The 18127-nt window shown below is 42.4% G+C and overlaps 1 protein-coding gene across 1 annotated transcript in view; it reads right to left on the bottom strand.

The window, feature by feature from the left end:
• Nucleotides 1-1071: 1071 nt before the first annotated feature.
• The window catches only part of arih2 (ariadne homolog 2 (Drosophila)), a 37977-nt gene continuing 20921 nt past the window's right edge, over nucleotides 1072-18127 (bottom strand). Inside the window, exons 7-14 of the mRNA XM_055648003.1 lie at nucleotides 12236-12353; nucleotides 9274-9324; nucleotides 9155-9176; nucleotides 7106-7257; nucleotides 5796-5939; nucleotides 4491-4559; nucleotides 3360-3443; nucleotides 1072-2281 (exon numbers count right to left, since the gene is read on the bottom strand). Of these exons, the coding sequence (XP_055503978.1) occupies nucleotides 2204-2281; nucleotides 3360-3443; nucleotides 4491-4559; nucleotides 5796-5939; nucleotides 7106-7257; nucleotides 9155-9176; nucleotides 9274-9324; nucleotides 12236-12353 (718 nt within the window). The 3' untranslated portion in view covers nucleotides 1072-2203. The remainder of the gene's footprint in view (nucleotides 2282-3359; nucleotides 3444-4490; nucleotides 4560-5795; nucleotides 5940-7105; nucleotides 7258-9154; nucleotides 9177-9273; nucleotides 9325-12235; nucleotides 12354-18127) is intronic.

Raw genomic sequence — 18127 nt, 5'->3', positions numbered from 1 at the left:
TAGATATATCGATGTGCAGGGAATTAAAAGATATGGATCATGCGCAGGCAGAGATTAGTTAACTTGGCATCATGTTCGGCATGGACATTGTGGGCTGAAGGGCCTGTGCTTGTGTTTTAAATGGCAGCCTCCAGTCCCTCAGGCAAAACAGGTCTACTGAAACAATTCCCTTTCCCCCCCCCCCCCCCCCCCCCCCCTCCGGAGAACAACCCAAAATCAACATGGAAACAGGAAGCAAAAGGGTTAAGGTTTAATCTACATAGCTGTGAGATTTATTCAATTTTATCCATGTGATTCAGCTCACATTTCAGATAAGAGGGCAGCAGCTACAAGGTAATAATTCAAGTGGATTCAATAACACTGCAAACCTTGAGCATGCATCGTAACAAGCTCAAATTAAAATTTCTTGTTGAAATCTTCCAACTAGTTATGCTGCAGAATAGAAAAACAAACATTTTTATTGCTTGCAAAGAGATCCTTGGCATTAAGGGTGGGGGGGGGGGGTGAAAAAAAATCATATTGGTTCTCAACGAGATGAATTTCCAAACTCTTGGCTTCAAAGGATGAAAAATAAATCAGATGGAATGGTCAATATTGCTGCCAGGCTCTGCATCAGTTTTGTAGCAGTTACGGTGATCTATGTCAGTGAAGCAGGTTGGTTGGATCTTCACTGGTAGCAGATGTCATTTAACTTTACAGAGCTTCATCACAGGTCGGCAAGAGAGGGAAGAGTCAATATGGAAACAAGTGACATGGTCAAATTCACCCAGAGCGTAGCCCAGAAGCCTGGCACGGTGTCACACTCTGCAAGGTGCCACTCGAGCGGAGAGAAGATGGCAAGGTTTCACACAATGGCAAGCTAGTGGAATTAAATAGTTTTTATACCAGTAACGAAGATACAGTGGTTCTATTGCTGCACAAAGCACAATTAGTTGAAAACATTACAGCAGTTACACAACCTCTCAGCTGCAACGTCAGGGAGGGCGTGGGAGGTCGTGGAGAAAAAGATTAACGTCATAAATAGCTCCTACTCACCAACCCCAAGCAAAAAAAACAAAAACAAAATATGGATTTTCTTACTCTTCTTGCTATTGTGGATCAGAATGCTGAGCGCACTCGAGGTAGTGTGACAAATATGAAATGTATAAAAACATATTTATATATCCTGGCAACCCACAAACACAACCAGGACCCCATTTTACCAATAGTAAGTACATCACTAAACCGTTACACAAAGTGGGTCTGGGAAAAAAGTTCAAAACACTTTTTTATTTATTTAAAAAAAAAAAAGATATAAACTACTTTAAAAATTGTTGATGCTGATCAGATAAGGTTGTAACAAATTGCTGTGCATGGTAGGGTGCGGAGGAAGTGGCGACGAGACAGGTATTTCATGAGGCTCATGAACATTCATGAACTTCACTGCCTGTTTAAGCAATCAGCTGTTCTGCTCAAAATTCAGAGCATAGTAACAGCATACCTGTTGTCACTTTCTCTTTGCACCTGGGTGGGGGGGTGGGGTGGGGGAAATAGGGGCAGATATTTTGTGTGCTCTACAGAAGGTATTAGGAAGTTCACCACACGTCACAAAGATTGTTCACCTCCTCCATCCACATATACATTAATATTGACGTAATCCCCCCCCCTCAAATCAAGGCAATTAAATTGTTCCCAGCCAAAGCAGGCAACTAACGATAAAGCAAGATACCAGGAAACCAAATTATTCCCAAACAACTCCTCTTTAAGCAGTTTTCAATTCCCAGCTGTTGCTTCTGCAGCGTGCCGTGGTGCCAGTGTGCACGATATAATTAGTTTGTGCCACACACGTCCCAAATATTCCTGTTCTAGTGAAAACCTACATTAAAAATCTGCGGGATATTGAGGCTTCGGCAATCCTTCCCATCTCTCCGAATGTGTTTGTAAAAGGCAAGGCTTCTTTAAAGATTCAACAATTTCCTTCTTCAATGTTTACACATTCTCCTTTAAAAAAAAAAAAAAATACATCTTTTTTTTCACCCACTAAAAAAGTCTAACACTACCATAGCTCATGAATGGAACGATCCATGAGTGTTGCTGACTACTCCAACAAACATAAGAAAAACCAAAGGATGACAGATGATAAAAGAAACAAGGAACCAAAGCCAATATTTCTTCATCTTTCCCAGCCAGGCCTTATTCAATGTGACACCGTGTCCACAGTACTTTAGTCTGACGTGTCATGAAAATCTTTAAGCAGTGTCCTACGTCTCTGCTCTGCTATATGCATTTGGTTCTCTAGATCCTGAAATGCAAAGGAAAGAAAGGTTAATATATGCTCCAACTCCTCCATTAAATAAATAACATCAGAATAAAGTTTAAACTCCATTTATTTTTCTGGAAGGATGTTGCTAAGACTTGAAGACCTGAGACAAGATGACATCCAAGCCAAGAGACTCTCTGCATGCTGGTCCCAGAAGTGGATCTGCAATTACACATTGTAATCGCTCCATCCTTTTAAACATCTACTGCAACAGCAGCTTTACTGGACTTTATCTTGCACAAACATTGTATCCTTTAGTCTGTATCTGTTCACTGTGGATGGCATGATTGTAATCATGTATAGTCTTCCCGCTGACTGATTAGCACACAAAAGCTTTTCACTGTACCTTGGAACACGTGAGAATAAGCTATAACTAAACTAAAAGGAGATGTTGGGCATGCAAGGGCTTTATTCCTTGGAGTGCAGGCTGAGTAGTGATCTTATAAAGGCATATACAATCATTAGGGGGTGAATAAGGTCAATGCACCATCTTTTACCCCAGGGTAGCGAAATCTAGAACCAGAGGCCAAATGTTTAAGGTGAGAAGGGAGAGATTTAATAGAACCCCGAGGGGCAACTTTTTCCACAGAGGGTGGTGGGTTTATGAAATGAGCTGCCAGAGGAGAGTTGAGGCAGGTGCTATAACAATAATTTTGAAAAGACAATTGGACAAGTACATGGATAGGAAATGTTTAGAGCAAAATGGGCCAAAAGTAGGCAGGTGGAACAAATATAGATAGGGCATCTTGCACAGAATGGGCAAGTTGGACCAAAGGGCCTGTTTCTGTGCATTCCTTTTCTCCAGAGATGCTGTCTGACCTGCTGAGTTGCTCCAGCATTTTGTGTCTATCTTTGGTATAAACCAGCATCAGCAGTTCCTTCCTACACAAAACCTGGTGATTTTGGATTATAAGGCTGTTCCTTCCTCCGTGACAAAAAACATAACTTCCTCCGCCATGTCCACAGCATCTTGGGATGTGTAAGACCCGATAGCCTTGCCAGTGACATTTGAGAAAGCAGTGGCCATTATTAGCTGCACTATGATCAACACACTTCTTACCCCTCGGTCATAACTGTCTGCTCGCTCCACCTTCCACGACAAATTCTCAATCTCCGCTTCCAGCTGCGCTTGCTGGTACTCAAACTGGAAAGATAAGTATATCATGTTAGTAAAAATTGTGCGGCTAGTGTTAATGCTGACCTGCATAGAGTCACTAATTTACTACATAGGAGGTTATCTGGCCCTTAAAAGCAGCAGTCATGCTTAGTCTCAAAGTCCTGCATTAACATTAGGCTTAAGGTGACGTGGGAAAGATTTAATAGGCAGTAAGCCCATTGTGTCTATCATTCCTTTTCAACCCCATTCTCCTGCCTTCTCCCCATATCCTTTGACACACGTACCAATCAAGTACCTGTGAAAATCTCCGCCCTAAAAACATCCAATGACTTGGTCTCCACAGCCACCTGTGCAGGCTGTCTATTTCTCTTTCTAGTATGCATAAACCTTCCCCCCTTGAAAACCTTGATTTTGTCACCTAGTGATCTTTCCTATTCCAAGAAGAACAAACTGAACTTTTCCAAACTCTCCCATCAACTGTTCCTCATTCTTGGCATCCAAGTAACGGTGGCGCAGCAGTAGAGTTGCTGCCTCACAGCGACTTCTGACTGATCAACTGACTGACCCTAATCCTAATCCTAGCTCTACATTTTTATTTATCACAGTTCACATCATAACTTTACAAAGATAAATCAATTGTAAAACAAAATTATCAGCAAGGTTCACATTACCTTTATTCCTTCAAAACCTTGCTATTGTTTTGATGTAATTAGGTGGCAGCCATGATCCCATAGTGCTCGCTGCCTAGCCACCATGAAACAAAGCGCGTGATTTGTCAATTGCCGTCCGACGCAATGTCAAACATGCATTGATTGGACAATAACTACTCGGAAAATTTGAATTTTTTCTCATATTTTAAAAATATGTGCAGGTTTTGTTCTTGACGAGTTTCAGTTATGATCTCTATAATATTTTTACACAATATGTTAAAAATTCAGGTAGTTACGTGATTTAGGTCACGAACTTAAACGAAAAAGCACCTCGGCCCACAGCCTATTTGTGTCTATCTTCAGTGTAAACCAGAATCTGCAGTTCCTTCCTACCCATTATAATGTATCTGAGCAAAGTTCTTACCAGTTTCTTCCTGGGCCCAGACTCCATATAGTAGGCGTATGGGTACGTATACTGCAAGGTGTACCGACACTTTAGAAAGACAAAATGATGATTAGAAGCTTATTGCCATTATGACAAAAACAAGTCATTCAGCTAGAACAGCTGCTGCCTCACAGCGCCATAGTCCCCGGTTAAATATGACCTTGGGTGCTGTCAGTGTGGAGTTTGCATGATCTCCCTGTTACCATCTGGGCTTCCTCCAGGTACTCTGGTTTCCTCCCACATCCTTAAAAATGTGCGGGTTTGTAGGTTAATTAGCCTTGGTAAAATTGCTCCTATTGTGCAGGGAGTTGATAAGTAGAAAGTGGGATAACAGAACTAGTGTGAACGAGTGGGCAATGCACTTTCCCATCAGATTGCCAGTATACTTTCCTGTCATTTAACTCAATTCAATCTGAATTACAAAAGGTAACATCTGTAATGTTAATAACCAATTTTCTGCTGCCAATTTCAATTCATTAATATCCCTATCATCTGATGGGGAAAGAAAAACCCTCCACACCACTCTGGTAAGCAAGTACTATCGCAACATTTAAGAAACATTTAGACAGGCACATGGATAGGATAAGTTTAGAGGAATAAGAGCCAAACACAGGCAAGTGGGACTAGTGTACATGGGTCGATGGGCGAGTTGGGGCGAAAGGCGTTTCCACGCTGTGTGACTGTGACTCTAATGTGGTAGGCCATTAACTGACCAGCAAGCCACAGAGTGGCATCAAACTGCTCTCATCATATATATGACTATCACCAGGCAGATTCTGATTTGTTAGGGAGGAAAATTGGGTGTGCCCATGTCATCTTAAGACATGTCAAAATTAGACGGGCTGGCCTACAGTCTTATCATGAAATAATCAAACGTTAATACTCTTGCAAAGAGCTTGTCCATCGCAGGGCAAGAGGCTCAGTGGTAGTAAACGTGCGTGCATGCAGTCAAGAGGAAGCAGCCCAGGGAAGAAACACTACTGGAAACCGCCTGAAGTCTGACTATAGCGGGTGAAGTACGGGTGAGCAAACCTCCTACTGGAAATCACCTTATCATGAATCAAATAAAAACAAAATGCTGGAGAAACCCAGCGGATGAGGCAGCATCTATGGAGCGACGGAGATAAAGATTACCAGCATGTTCCCACACATAATTAAGCATGGGCAACAAATGCTGCCTCACCATTAATGCCCAACATCCCATGAGTAAAAAAGGCATCTGGTATTTTTATGTGCGTTATACCCATGTGCTCAATTCTGCTAGTGCTTGGACAAGCAGCCTACCTTGGCAAGCAGCTTGGCAGCATTCTGTAAATATTGCCAATCAATCCATGTTCCCAAATTATTCATAACTCGCTCCTGAATTTTTTCTTGAATCCGCTGGTATGTCTGTGCTTCCAGTTGCAGGCTTTTGTTGTGGTTTTCCCACTGCAGAAATAGGAAAAAGCCATTTAACAAGGCTTTGGGGAAAAATGAGGGCGGCATAGTGGCGCAACGGCAGAATTGCTGCCTCACAGCGCCGGAGATCCAGATTTTACCCTAACTATGGGTGCTGTCTGTACAGAGTGTGGACGATCTCCCTGTGACCGCATGTAATGACCAAGTGCTCCGGCTTCCTCCCACATTCCGATGACGTGCAGGGTTATAGGTTAATTGGCTTCTGTAAGTTGCCCCTAGTGTGTAGGATGTGAAACTGGTTCTTAACATAGAACTAGCATATAGGTTATTGTTGGTCACTGTGGATTCAAAGGGCCTGTTTCCACATCCTATCTCTAAAACTAAACCAAACTAAACCTGGTGCAGGAGGTATTTTGAAGCAGGTCAGGCAACGTCTGCGGTAACGAACGTAAACCCTTTCCTTCACCGTCCAAAATCCCACTTGATAGGGCAGCATGCTTTTTGGAGAGAAATCCACTGCAATAGTCAAGATGATGATAGAATGTCCTTAATTAACAAAGATAGACACAAATGCTGGAGTAACTCAAGAGGTCAGGCAGCATTTCTCTGGAGAAAGTGGATGGGTGACGTTTCTGGTCAGGACCCTTCTCCAGACACTCGCGACCCGAAACTTCACCCATCCTTTTTCACCAGAGATGCTGCCTGACCTGCTGTTAATCCAGCACTTTGTGTCTATCTTTGGTTTAAACCAGCACCTGCAGTTCCTTGCTTATATCCTTAATTACCAGATTGCTAGAATTTTTACCCAAAGGTATTTAGAGCACGAAAATATTCCATATTAACTGCAGGCTTGGGATTCAAAGACATGCCTATTAAAATCAGAATTTCAATGCCTTCCAATATCAAAGAACGAGAACGTGCCTAATAGATAAAGGCTTCCAGGCAAAATACATTACACTAATTAGAAAAACAATATGTTGAACCACTGCACCCATGGGATCATCCAGCAACAGAACAATTGTCCCTAAAGTGCAGAACAGAACTAGTATAAGGGTGATCACTGGTCGGCACGGACTCGGTGGGCCGAAGGGCCTGTTTCCTCGCTGTACCGCTAAACTAATCTAAACGTTCAGCAGCCTTGGAAAGTTGGTGGAAGGAATAGGCAATTTCTGACATCCATTCAACACAGCACTTACCCTTTCAAAATAGAACAAGTATTTCTTCAAGGCTTCCCTGGCCTGTGCCTGCTGACTCTGGTTCACAATGTCAGGATTCTCTTTGTACCGACTGCATTCATAATACTCGCTGCCATGGGTCTTCCAATCTCCCAGGCACATCCAACAGAAATCTAAAATACAAGACACAGTGGTGATGCTCGAGAGAGGAAAAAGCAGCGGGGTTCAGGGGGAAAAACTAGGGAATGAGACGTAGGATTTTTCTTGTTGAGATTTCATGATTCTATGATATAAAAAGCCAGGCCTTGTCAAATTACAATAGTACGTTACCACAGTGTTGCTGGTCAGCGTGGACTAGGTGGGCCTAAGGGCCTGCTGGGGTCAAGGAAAGAGCATCCACGTCGTGGCCCTGTTTCCACCAATCTTTCCACCACCATGCACAAGGAGCGCAAGACAGACACCATTGTACAGGTGCCGAGAAGTGTGTTCAGCTCTGGCAAGTGGACTCGATAAGAAGGGCCTGTTTCTGTGTTGTTTCTCTAAACTGAACCTTTCCCCTCTCACTTTAAATCTTACTAGTGCATGGAACAGGTCTCCTGAGCTACATGGCCTCTTCCTGCATCCATTTCATACGTACCATCGGTGGCAACAGGATGTATTACAACACACACAAATTGGCGGATTTCATGAACAGTTTAAAGCAACGCACGACTTTAAGGGGAGAATTAAGCAAGCAAGCCTTGGATATTTATGTAAAGCATAACCCCCATCATTTGAAGAGTGTAACCTGGTCTCAATTTCCAGTCTACAGAAATCAACATACATGAGCTGTATATGAAATGTTACATAAGAAATACATACATTCATTTGAAATGTTTATATCTGTTTTGGATGCATATTGTGTATGTATGCTTTAGAATTTCTTACATGGCAAGTTCTGCAATGCAAGCATGTGGATGGTTAATAACAACTTCCCATCCGTGCCATCATTTACACTTTTGTTTGAGACTTTTCAAATACTACGGTTCCAAAGTAAAACTTCCCAAATTACACATCTTTCAAAACATGTCCAGAAGTTATGGAATGGAATACTAAAATACAAAATGAAGGGAAGCAATTGGTTCAATCCCGAGTTGCCTGTACCGAGTTTGTACGCTCTCCTCGTGAACTGCGTGGGTTTTCTCTGGAATCCCCGGTTTTCTCCCACGTTCCAAAGATTGTAGGTTAAATAGCTTGGTATATTTGTAAATTGTCCCTAGTGTGTAGGATAGTGCTAGTTTACGGGGTGATCACTGGTCGGTGCGGAATAGGTGGGCCGAATGGTCTGAAAAGACTGTTTCAACGCTGCATCTCTAAATGAAACAAACTTGGATTGCATCAATACTAAATACAATAAAATATTATACAGCACCAAGCCGATTTCGTACATGGTCTGGTGCAAGAGGTCAAGTTGTTGCACTAACATGAAGATGTCAGGACATTAGCTCATAACACATGACAGCTAGGGAATATAAACATTTTAATTGGAATTTGAAAGCTTGCTTTAGTTTCATAGTCGTCATACCAATTAATGGTCATAAAATACCAACAGGTTCACCTATTCTCTCCAGGGAAAAGAATCTGATCATCTGTTCATCTTCTGACTGACAGACATGAAAATCTAAACTCAAAACCATCAAGATGGTTGTCTCATCTTAAAGGCCGTTAAGGGTGTCCAAAGAGAATCAGTTGTGGCAGCTGCACGCACATTCCTGAATGAGTAAATAATGAACAAATACTCGATACAATGCCAAAATATGGCATTCTTCAAATGTAACCACAAACTATTTTGCATCAACCGAATTAAGGATTTATTCCAAAATCAATATCTCTAATACTTTGCTGAAGTATTAGAGATATCCACAGAATTCATAATTTGGAAGTCACAAATACAGATATCTCAAGGTTCTATTTCTCTGAGGTACACAGTAATTGTATTTACAGGACCTATGCTTCTTATCCATGCAATTGTTTTATATATATACACACAACATACAATTTTATATTATTTGCCTTTATTGCTTGACTCACCGTGCTTGCATTTTGAACATTGCTGAAACAAAAAGAAAGAGATGAAAAGTAATAAAACAGAACATTTAGCACATTGGAATATACATAAAGCACACTGAAATGATGCACCGTTCTCTTACCATATGATTACACCCTCCATTTTTCTCAATGCAAATACTGCACTTAGGACACTGTAAAAAGTTAAACAAAAGCAATAAGAACCATGTCTGAAACAAATAGATCAATGTATTAAACAACTTTACGAAAGCAGGATTCAGTTTAGTTTATTATTGTACCGAGATCCAGTGAAAAGCTTTTGTTTGAGTGCTATGTAAGACTGTACCTGAATACAATCAAGCTATCCACAACACAGAGATAAAGGATAAAGGGTACAGCATTTAGTGCAAAATATAGCATTGAGGTCTGATAAAGTCTGATTAAAGATAGTTGAAAGGTCTCCAATGACGTAGGTGGGAAGTCAAGAACGTCCACCATCTGACGAGAGAACCATTCAGTTGCCACGTAACAGCTGGGAAGCAATACAAAATTGTAATACTTAATAATTCAATATTCCATCTTTTAAAAAATGATGCTTGAAACCCGACTTCAGAATGCCAATATTAGAGAAGGGGTTACATATCTCAACAATATGACTGATCTAATTAAACAAGGGGTATTATACAATGAACTAATAATTCAGCTCACTCAGGATTTGGGATTTTCAGGACTACTGGATGGTATTTCTGTTAATATCCCACTTTTTTTTTTTTAAGAGGTTACACAATACTGTAATATTCTTTCCAGTGAACTCAATAAGTTTCAGTGAAGCTTGGAAACCATGGTCAGTGAACATTTCAGGGAAATGTGGGAGACATCATCTGAGACTCGGGTTTCTAATTATTGGACATAAATTAAAAACAGCTACGTCAGATGTACTGGTTATAAGAAATATTTGTTTTTTTTAAAGTACCTTTCATGTCTTTCCTAGAGTTCCAAAGCATTTCCGAGGCAATGAACTATTTCTGAATTAAAGTCACTACGATGACAGCAGCTTATTGAGACTCCTGTGGCTGTTCCCCTCTTAAAATAAGTGTACAATCTTGGTTACTGTCGGAGGCAAGGCCTCGGAGCAGAAAATGCCAGCAACACCAGATCAACGGCATCCCTAATTGCTGTTGTAGAGTAAGGTATGTCAAAGCCGGAAGGATAAGTCCCGTCCTAAAACATCCTTTTTCCGCCAGAGATGCTGCCTGTCCTGCTGAGTTACTCCAGCACTGTGTGTCCCTCTGAGGCAGGGGTCGGCAACCTTGTTCTGCATAGAGGCCGGGTGGCATGTCTGTGATCGGATGGCGGGCCACATCAACCACGTGTTCATATAGATCCTGCCTCCATCCCGTCCCGGATGGCAGGCATCAAATCATGTGTTCACATAGGCCCCGCCCCTTCGAGGACGCCACCCAAAGCACTGGCCCCTAGTTACGGGCGCTCACGAACGTGGCGTACCTACGGTCCATTGCCTTGGCTCTGTCCTGAAGCCGGTGGCTCAAATACTCACACGTCCTCGATCCAGACAGTGAAGCCCAGGCGCAGATGGTGCGCGGCCGTGCTGGCGGCTTTGTGCAGGACGCGGAACAGCCAGAGCTCAGCAGCTCCACAAATGTGGCCGCCCGCGCAGGCCTCCTTGCATCACCGCGCATGGGCGCCTCGGGCCCGGGAGGTACCGAAGATGAAGGAGGTCTGCGGGCTGGATGACTACGGGGAAAAAAAATACGCCTGCAGACCAGATGATTCCGGGTTGCCGATCCCTGCTCTAAGGTATATCAAAGGTTAGGCGAGCAAGTGTGATAACGGACTCTTTAGTCAGCGGTATTTCTGTGTCCACAAGCGAGACTCCTGGACTGTGTTCCCTTCTTAACACGAGGCTCAGAGCAGGTACAGGACATCACAGGAGCAGAGGGTGAACAGCCCAAGATTATGGTCCATATTAGTACCAATGGCACAGGCAGGATGATGTCTTTTAAAGAGAGTTTAGGGAGTTAGGTAGGAAGTTAAAGAACAGGACCACTTGTGTTGTAGTCTCAGATTTACTCCCTGCACCATGAATCCAGCAAAAAAAAAGGGAAAAGAGCACTGTTGAATGTGTGGCTTGCCGCAGAGAGGGCAGGTTTCAGATACATGGATCATTGGGCTCTCTTCCAGAGCAAGTGGGAACTGCACAAGGAAGAGAGTTGCACCTAAACTGGAGGGACAGCGATATCCTCAGGAGTAGAAAGAAGGAACTGGAGTTTTCAGGAGTAGAAAGAAGGAACTGGAGTTACTGGTTTACCAAGGAAAGACACAAAGTACTGGAGTAACTCAGCGGGTCATGCAGCATCTATGGAGAATATGACAAGTGACATTATGAGCCCCGAACCAAAATATAATCTATCCATGTTCAGGGATGCTGCCTGACCCGATGAGTTACTCCGGCATTTTGTGTCTATCTTCACAGGGAGCTTTGCTAACATTATTTGGGTGTGTTTAAACTAGTGGGGCAGTAGGTCAACAAGTCGAAGGATTGAGAAAACAGGGGCCAAGGCAATTAAGTCTGAAAGGACTTATGGGCTGAAGTGTAGTTATTTAAAATGCAAAGAGTAATACATGTCAGGCAGATGATCATAGAGCCTGGATTAATACATGGAACTACATTGCAGTAGTTACGCTACTGATGAGGGAAAATTCTATTGGATTCACAAGATACGATTCGCATGCACAGACACGTCAACTTTCCAGAATGCAGATCCCGTCTCTAAGAAACCATTCCAGTAACTTTCTCATCAGTGAAGTTGGTTCACCAGCCTGTTGCTCCCCGTGTCCTTACAGCCATTCTTGATTAAGTCACAGCATTAGCCACCCTCCAGCGTACCAGTACCTCATCAGTACTTAACAATGATACAAATATCTCTGCCAAGAGCCCAGTTATATAGCCACAGATCAAGCCACAGATCCTCCAGCAGTTTCTTTTTTGGTCAAGGGAACAGCTTTGCCGGCTACACCCTAAATTCAGTGAATAAAAACATATCTGATAGACTAGACCATTACACAGAGGTGCTATCTCCTTACGTCTTTTGTATGCGCACTGATGTAATTTGCAGTTTCCGAATCATCAGCACATTTGGTGAGCCACTTTTTAATCGTGGTACAGTCAGTGGGAGCATGGTACATCTGGCGACACTTGAAGCTGCAAGAAAACAAAATCTGGTTAGAACTCAAATAATGTTGCCGCTTCCAGATTTAATCAGGTAACAACTTGTATTAAAGTGAAGCATTTCTAATACGTCCTCAAAAGAACATAGGATAGTACAACACAAAACAGGCCCTTCGACCCACAATGTCTATGTTGAACATGATGCCAAGACCAACCCTTATCTGCCTGCACATACTCCATACCCCTCCATTCCCTGCATATCCATATGCCTCTTAAATGTCTCTAAAGTGCCAATATTGTATTTGCCTCCACTACCACTCCCAGCAGGGCATTCCAGGCATTCCCCACCCTTTGTGCACAAAAAAAAAAATTGCCCCTCACATCTCCTTTAAACTTAGCCTCTTTCACCTTAAATCTATACCCTCTACAAATCAATGTTTCCATTCTGCAAAAAAAGGTTCTGTCTACCCTATCTTTACATACTTCTATTGGTCTCCCCACAACCTCCAGCATTCTAGGGGAAACAATCCAGGTCTGTCCAATCTCTCCCTGTAACTAATACCCCGATCATCATTCCAGTAATTTTGAACTTCTGCACATTTCTAAAGCCTCCAAAAGTTTCTTGTAATGGTGCGACTAGAACTGTGAGCAATGCTCCAAATGCAGCCTAACCAAAGTCCTTTATAGTTGCATCATGACTTCCTCTTACAATCAATGTCCCAACTTATGAAAGCAAGCATACCATTTGCCCTCTTTATCACTCTATCTACTTACGTAGCCACTTGCACAGAGTTATGGACCTGAATCCCACAATCCCTCTGTACATCAATGCTGTTATGGTCATGTCATTAATTGTACATTTTCCCCTTGCATTTGATTCCCAAAGTACACCTCACACTTGGATTAAACTCCATCTGCCATTTCTCCACCCATTTCAGTAGCTGGATACTTTGGCAGCCTTCCTCACAGTCCGCAACCCTAGCAATCTTGGTGTCATCTGCAAACTTACTAATGAACCCGTTTTTTTTTTGCGTACAACTAATTTATATATATCACAAACAGCAGAGATCCCAGCACAAAAGCTGCGGAACTCCACTGGTCACAGATCTCCAGCCTGAACATCGTCCTTCCACCACAACCCCATCTTCTAACCATAAGCCAGTTCTAGACCCACACAACCAAGTCACTGTTAACCCCGTGCATCTTAATCTTCCAGATCAGCCTACCATGGGGGATTTTATCAAAAGCTTTAGTAAATTGCATGTAGATAACATTCACTGCCCTACCTCATCATCACCTTTGTCACCTCCTCAAAAAACTCGATCAAGTTAGTTAGACACAACCTGCCGCGTGCATAGTTACGCTGACTGACTGTGCCTAATTAACCCATTCTTCCAAATGGGAGTAAATCTTATCCTGAAGAATCATCTACAATAGCATCCCTATCATTAACACAAGGCTCACAGGCTTATAATTCCCTGGATTCTGCCTACTTCCCTTCTTAAATAAAAGAACAACATTAGCTACTCTCCAGTCCTCTGAACCCCGTCTGTGGCTTGAGAAATCAAAGATCTTTGTTGAGGCTCATGCAAACTCCTCTCTTGCCTCTCTCAATAACCTGGAATAGATCCCATGTCCTGGGGGTTTATCCATTTTAATGCTCTTCCGGAGCTCAAAACACCACCTTCTCAAACTGCCCTTGCATATTAGCTTTTTTTCCCCAAAGAATCCATTTCACGTCCTAATCAAGTCCAAAAAGCCAAACTGGTGAGTTACTGTGGAGGTGATATTCTAGATGCAACGTTAAAATGCTAAACAATTAATCAACTCACTTACCCTAATGATTCAGATGAAAATTTAAGAGCACAATGCATTATTTAAACCAGGGCAGAGATCTGTGGTGCCTTCTGTACAATTGCTTTTTTGGTTAATTCATAACACTGATATACGTCATGTTTTTCTTATTCTTCACGGGAACAAGCCCCATGGCCCACAATGTATGTGCTGAACACGGTGCTAAACTACACCAATCCCTTCTGCCTGAATGATTCATTCTCTTCCGTTCCCTGCATATTTACGTACCTATCCAACAGCCTCTTTAACTACTGTAACCCTACCTATATAGCTATTACTCTCTAATGAAGGCAACATCCTGGTAAACATCTTCTGCACCCTCTCCAAAGCATCCACACCCCTCCTATAATAGAATATATCCAGAACTTCATACAATATGCGGCCCAACTAAGGTTCCACAAAGCTGCAGCATAACTTCCTGACTCTTATACTCAATGCCCCAATCGATAACTGCAAGTATATAATTTGACTTCTTTACCACTAACTACTCCTGTTGCTGCTTTCCAAGACTTATGGACTTGGACCCCAAGAATTCTCTGAACATCAATGCTGTTGAGGGCAATACCATAAATTGTATTCATTCCCTCTACATTTGACCTTCCAACATGCAATACCTCACACATTCCAGGTTTAAACTACATATGCCATTTCTCCACCCACATCTGTACCTAATTTAGTCAAGTCAAGTCAAGTTTATTTGTCACATACACATACGAGATGTGCAGTGAAATGAAAGTGGCAATGCTCGCGGACTTTTGTGCAAAAGACAAACAACCAAACAAACTATAAACACAATCATAACACACATATTCTTTTACATAATAAATAATGGAAGGAAAAACGTTCAGTAGAGTTAGTCCCTGGTGAGATAGGCGTTTACAGTCCGAATGGCCTCTGGGAAGAAACTCCTTCTCAACCTCTCCGTTCTCACCGTATGGCAACGGAGGCGTTTGCCTGACCGTAGCAGCTGGAACAGTCCGTTGCAGGGGTGGAAGGGGTCTCTCATGATATTGTTGGCTCTGGAGTTGCACCTCCTGATGTATAGTTCCTGTAGGGGGGCAAGTGAAGTTCCCATAGTACGTTCGGCCGAACGCACTACTCTCTGCAGAGCCTTTTTGTCCTTGGCAGAGATTGTTGTATCTCCAATGGCTATCTTCACAGTCCGTAATTTCGCCAATTTTTGTACCATCTACAAACTTACTAACCAATCCGTCTACATTTTCGTCTTTTATATATACAGTGCCCTCCATAATGTTCGGGACAAAGACCCATCACTTATTTATTTCCCTCTGTACTGTACAATATGAGATTTGTAATAGATCTGTAATTATCGTGGCCTTGTAATGACATTTTTAGAGTCATTTATCCTGCAAATGAATTTATACATATGATTTCTTAGTATAGCTTCTAAAGTACTGACTCCTGCAGCCACAAACATGTTTCACATAATTGACACAATTCCACAAACATCCATCACAGTAAATCTCCAAACACCTCCTCACTGTGATGGAAGACAAAAGTCTTATCTCTGCTCTGTTCTCTGTTCGTTATTCTTCTTCTCCCGCCGTCAAGCAGTCAAACTGATGCATCAAGCTGATCGAGGCTTCTGATGTTAGAGCCCCCGGCGGGCGTTGGTAAGTCCCGCAGCCGCTTAAGCCGCGCCAGGCGATGTAAGGCCCTGCTCCGGGTCGATTTAAACCCCTCGATTCGGGCGGGAGAAGTTGCCGTTGCGGGAGCTCCAAAAAGCTGTCTCTCACCAGGAACCCGTGAGCTCCCGGATTTACCGTCCACAGGGCCTGCAGCCGGAGCCTACGAAGCTCCGGCCGGGTCGCAGCCACGCGCAACCACAGCACTCCGCGCTCCGAAGTCGGCCAGCTCCGTGATGGAGTCCACAGACTGGAGCCCAGGTCGATTCCGGTTGGAGTCCGCCGGCTCCACAATGTTAGACCCCAACGACAATGGAGACCCGACAGGGAAAGGTCAAGTCCCCCGTGCAGGGAAGAGATTAAAAAGGTCCCCCCCCGTGCCCCCACATATACACAGCTAAAAATAAAATAAAAATAAAACCAAAAACATACACCTAACAGGACAAAAAGAGACAGACGGACTGCAGTGGCTGCTACCGCAAGGTGCCGCCATCTTAGCAGCACTCTTACAAGCATTATATTTAATATCATGTTCCACACCATACTCAGAACATATAGTAAAGAGCTGCTGGAGACCAGTGCTAGATGGACTAAAGACCACAAGATCATCTGCATACATAATATGGTTCACTAAAATATTACCAATTATGCACCCAGTATTACAGGCTTTCAATTGTTTGGACAGATCATCAATATAAAGATTATAAAGGACTGGGGTCAAAATTCCCCCTTTTCTAACACCATTGCTAACCCCAAATGGGTCTGAGACCCTATTGCCCCATTTTATTTGCATAGTCTGGTGGGCATACCAGTAAGCCAGAATTCTCACAATGTATATAGGCACCCCTCTTTGACTCATTTTAACAAACAGCTTTCTGTGATTAACACAATCAAAGGCTTTGGAAGCATCAAAAAAGCACATAAGAATTGAAGAGTTTTTGCCTCTATATTTGTTTACAATCTCCGTTAGGGCATATATACACGTTAGTGCCATGTTTAACTTTAAAACCAAACTGGTTATCTGTGGAGTTAACAAACATTTACTCTATCCAGCAGAACTCTTTCTAAGACTTTTGACAATATGCTGGCTAAAGCTATGGGCCTGTAATTATTTAGGATGACCGGCACTAGCAGAACAGACAACATTGAGTCTGGTAACAAGCCATGAATCATAAAGCCAGTAAAACAAATAGCAAGGAGAGAAGCTATCCTCATACTCGCATACTGAAGATGTTCAGCAGAAATATGATCCAAGCCACTTGCTTTGTTGTTGGACAGCTTATTCATGGCATGATAACCTCATGTGACATAATCACCATTGAGTCACTACTCTCAATATTGTCCACCCTTTACAAATCACCTTGGACACTGTTGAATAAAGTACTATAATGTTGTCTACATAACTTCGCGATATTAGCTGTTCCGGAGATTCCATCTACAGTGCATGGTAGATGTTTAGCAGCTATTAAGAGCTCTCACTTTTTTCCAAAAATCAGTAACATTGTTACTTAGCAGCTTCTTAGCCATAGAATCAGCCCTCATAGCTTGCTCATTTTTACAGATGAAGCGAACAGCATACTTATATCTTGCATTAGTGAGCTTCTTGTACTCAAACACAGGCCCCTGTCTGGGTCTACCTGCCATAGCCCATGATTTAGTGGCTTCACAAGCTAAAGCATGACACACATCAGCTACATACTTATTCCAGCCAGGCCTGATGTTATGTGCCTTATTTTTATGCTTGCAGTAGGGCTTACTGCCTACATATAAAGCGCTTACTATATCATTATACATGGAGCAGATTTCTCTCCTATGCTTCATATCCTTACAATTAACATTACTACACATTATTTCATCTTTAGGTAGATGAATATTGCTTAAGGATTTATCTGTACGGGCATAGTAGGCTAAGATGTCTTCCTTTGTGAGGGCTAACCAGTCCAGTTTTTCTGTGTTAAAGCTATTTCTATCTCTGGATACCACAGGCAGGCATTCAACATTTATTGTCATAGCAACCGGTATATGAACAGTCATTGCTGCCCCGTACAGAATGCTCATACACCCCAATGAGGCTGTACTAATACAGTGGTCCAGCCATGACGTAGTGTGCTAGGTTAATATAAGTGCAATTATCTGTAGGTTTGCTTGACAATATTAAATTATTATCTTGACAGAACTGAGCCATATGATTGGCAAATAATGAGTTCCTGTCTGAGATATCTGCATTCATATCCCCAATGACATATACACTACAATAATTATTGTTTTGAATAGATGAAAGCAAGCCTATTTAAATATTCATCCTCA

The sequence above is a fragment of the Leucoraja erinacea genome, chromosome 16 (genome assembly GCF_028641065.1).
Source record: "Leucoraja erinacea ecotype New England chromosome 16, Leri_hhj_1, whole genome shotgun sequence".
NCBI lineage: Eukaryota > Metazoa > Chordata > Chondrichthyes > Rajiformes > Rajidae > Leucoraja > Leucoraja erinaceus.
The sequence above is the reverse complement of the archived record's forward strand: the minus strand, read 5'-3'. Positions and strand labels throughout refer to the sequence as shown.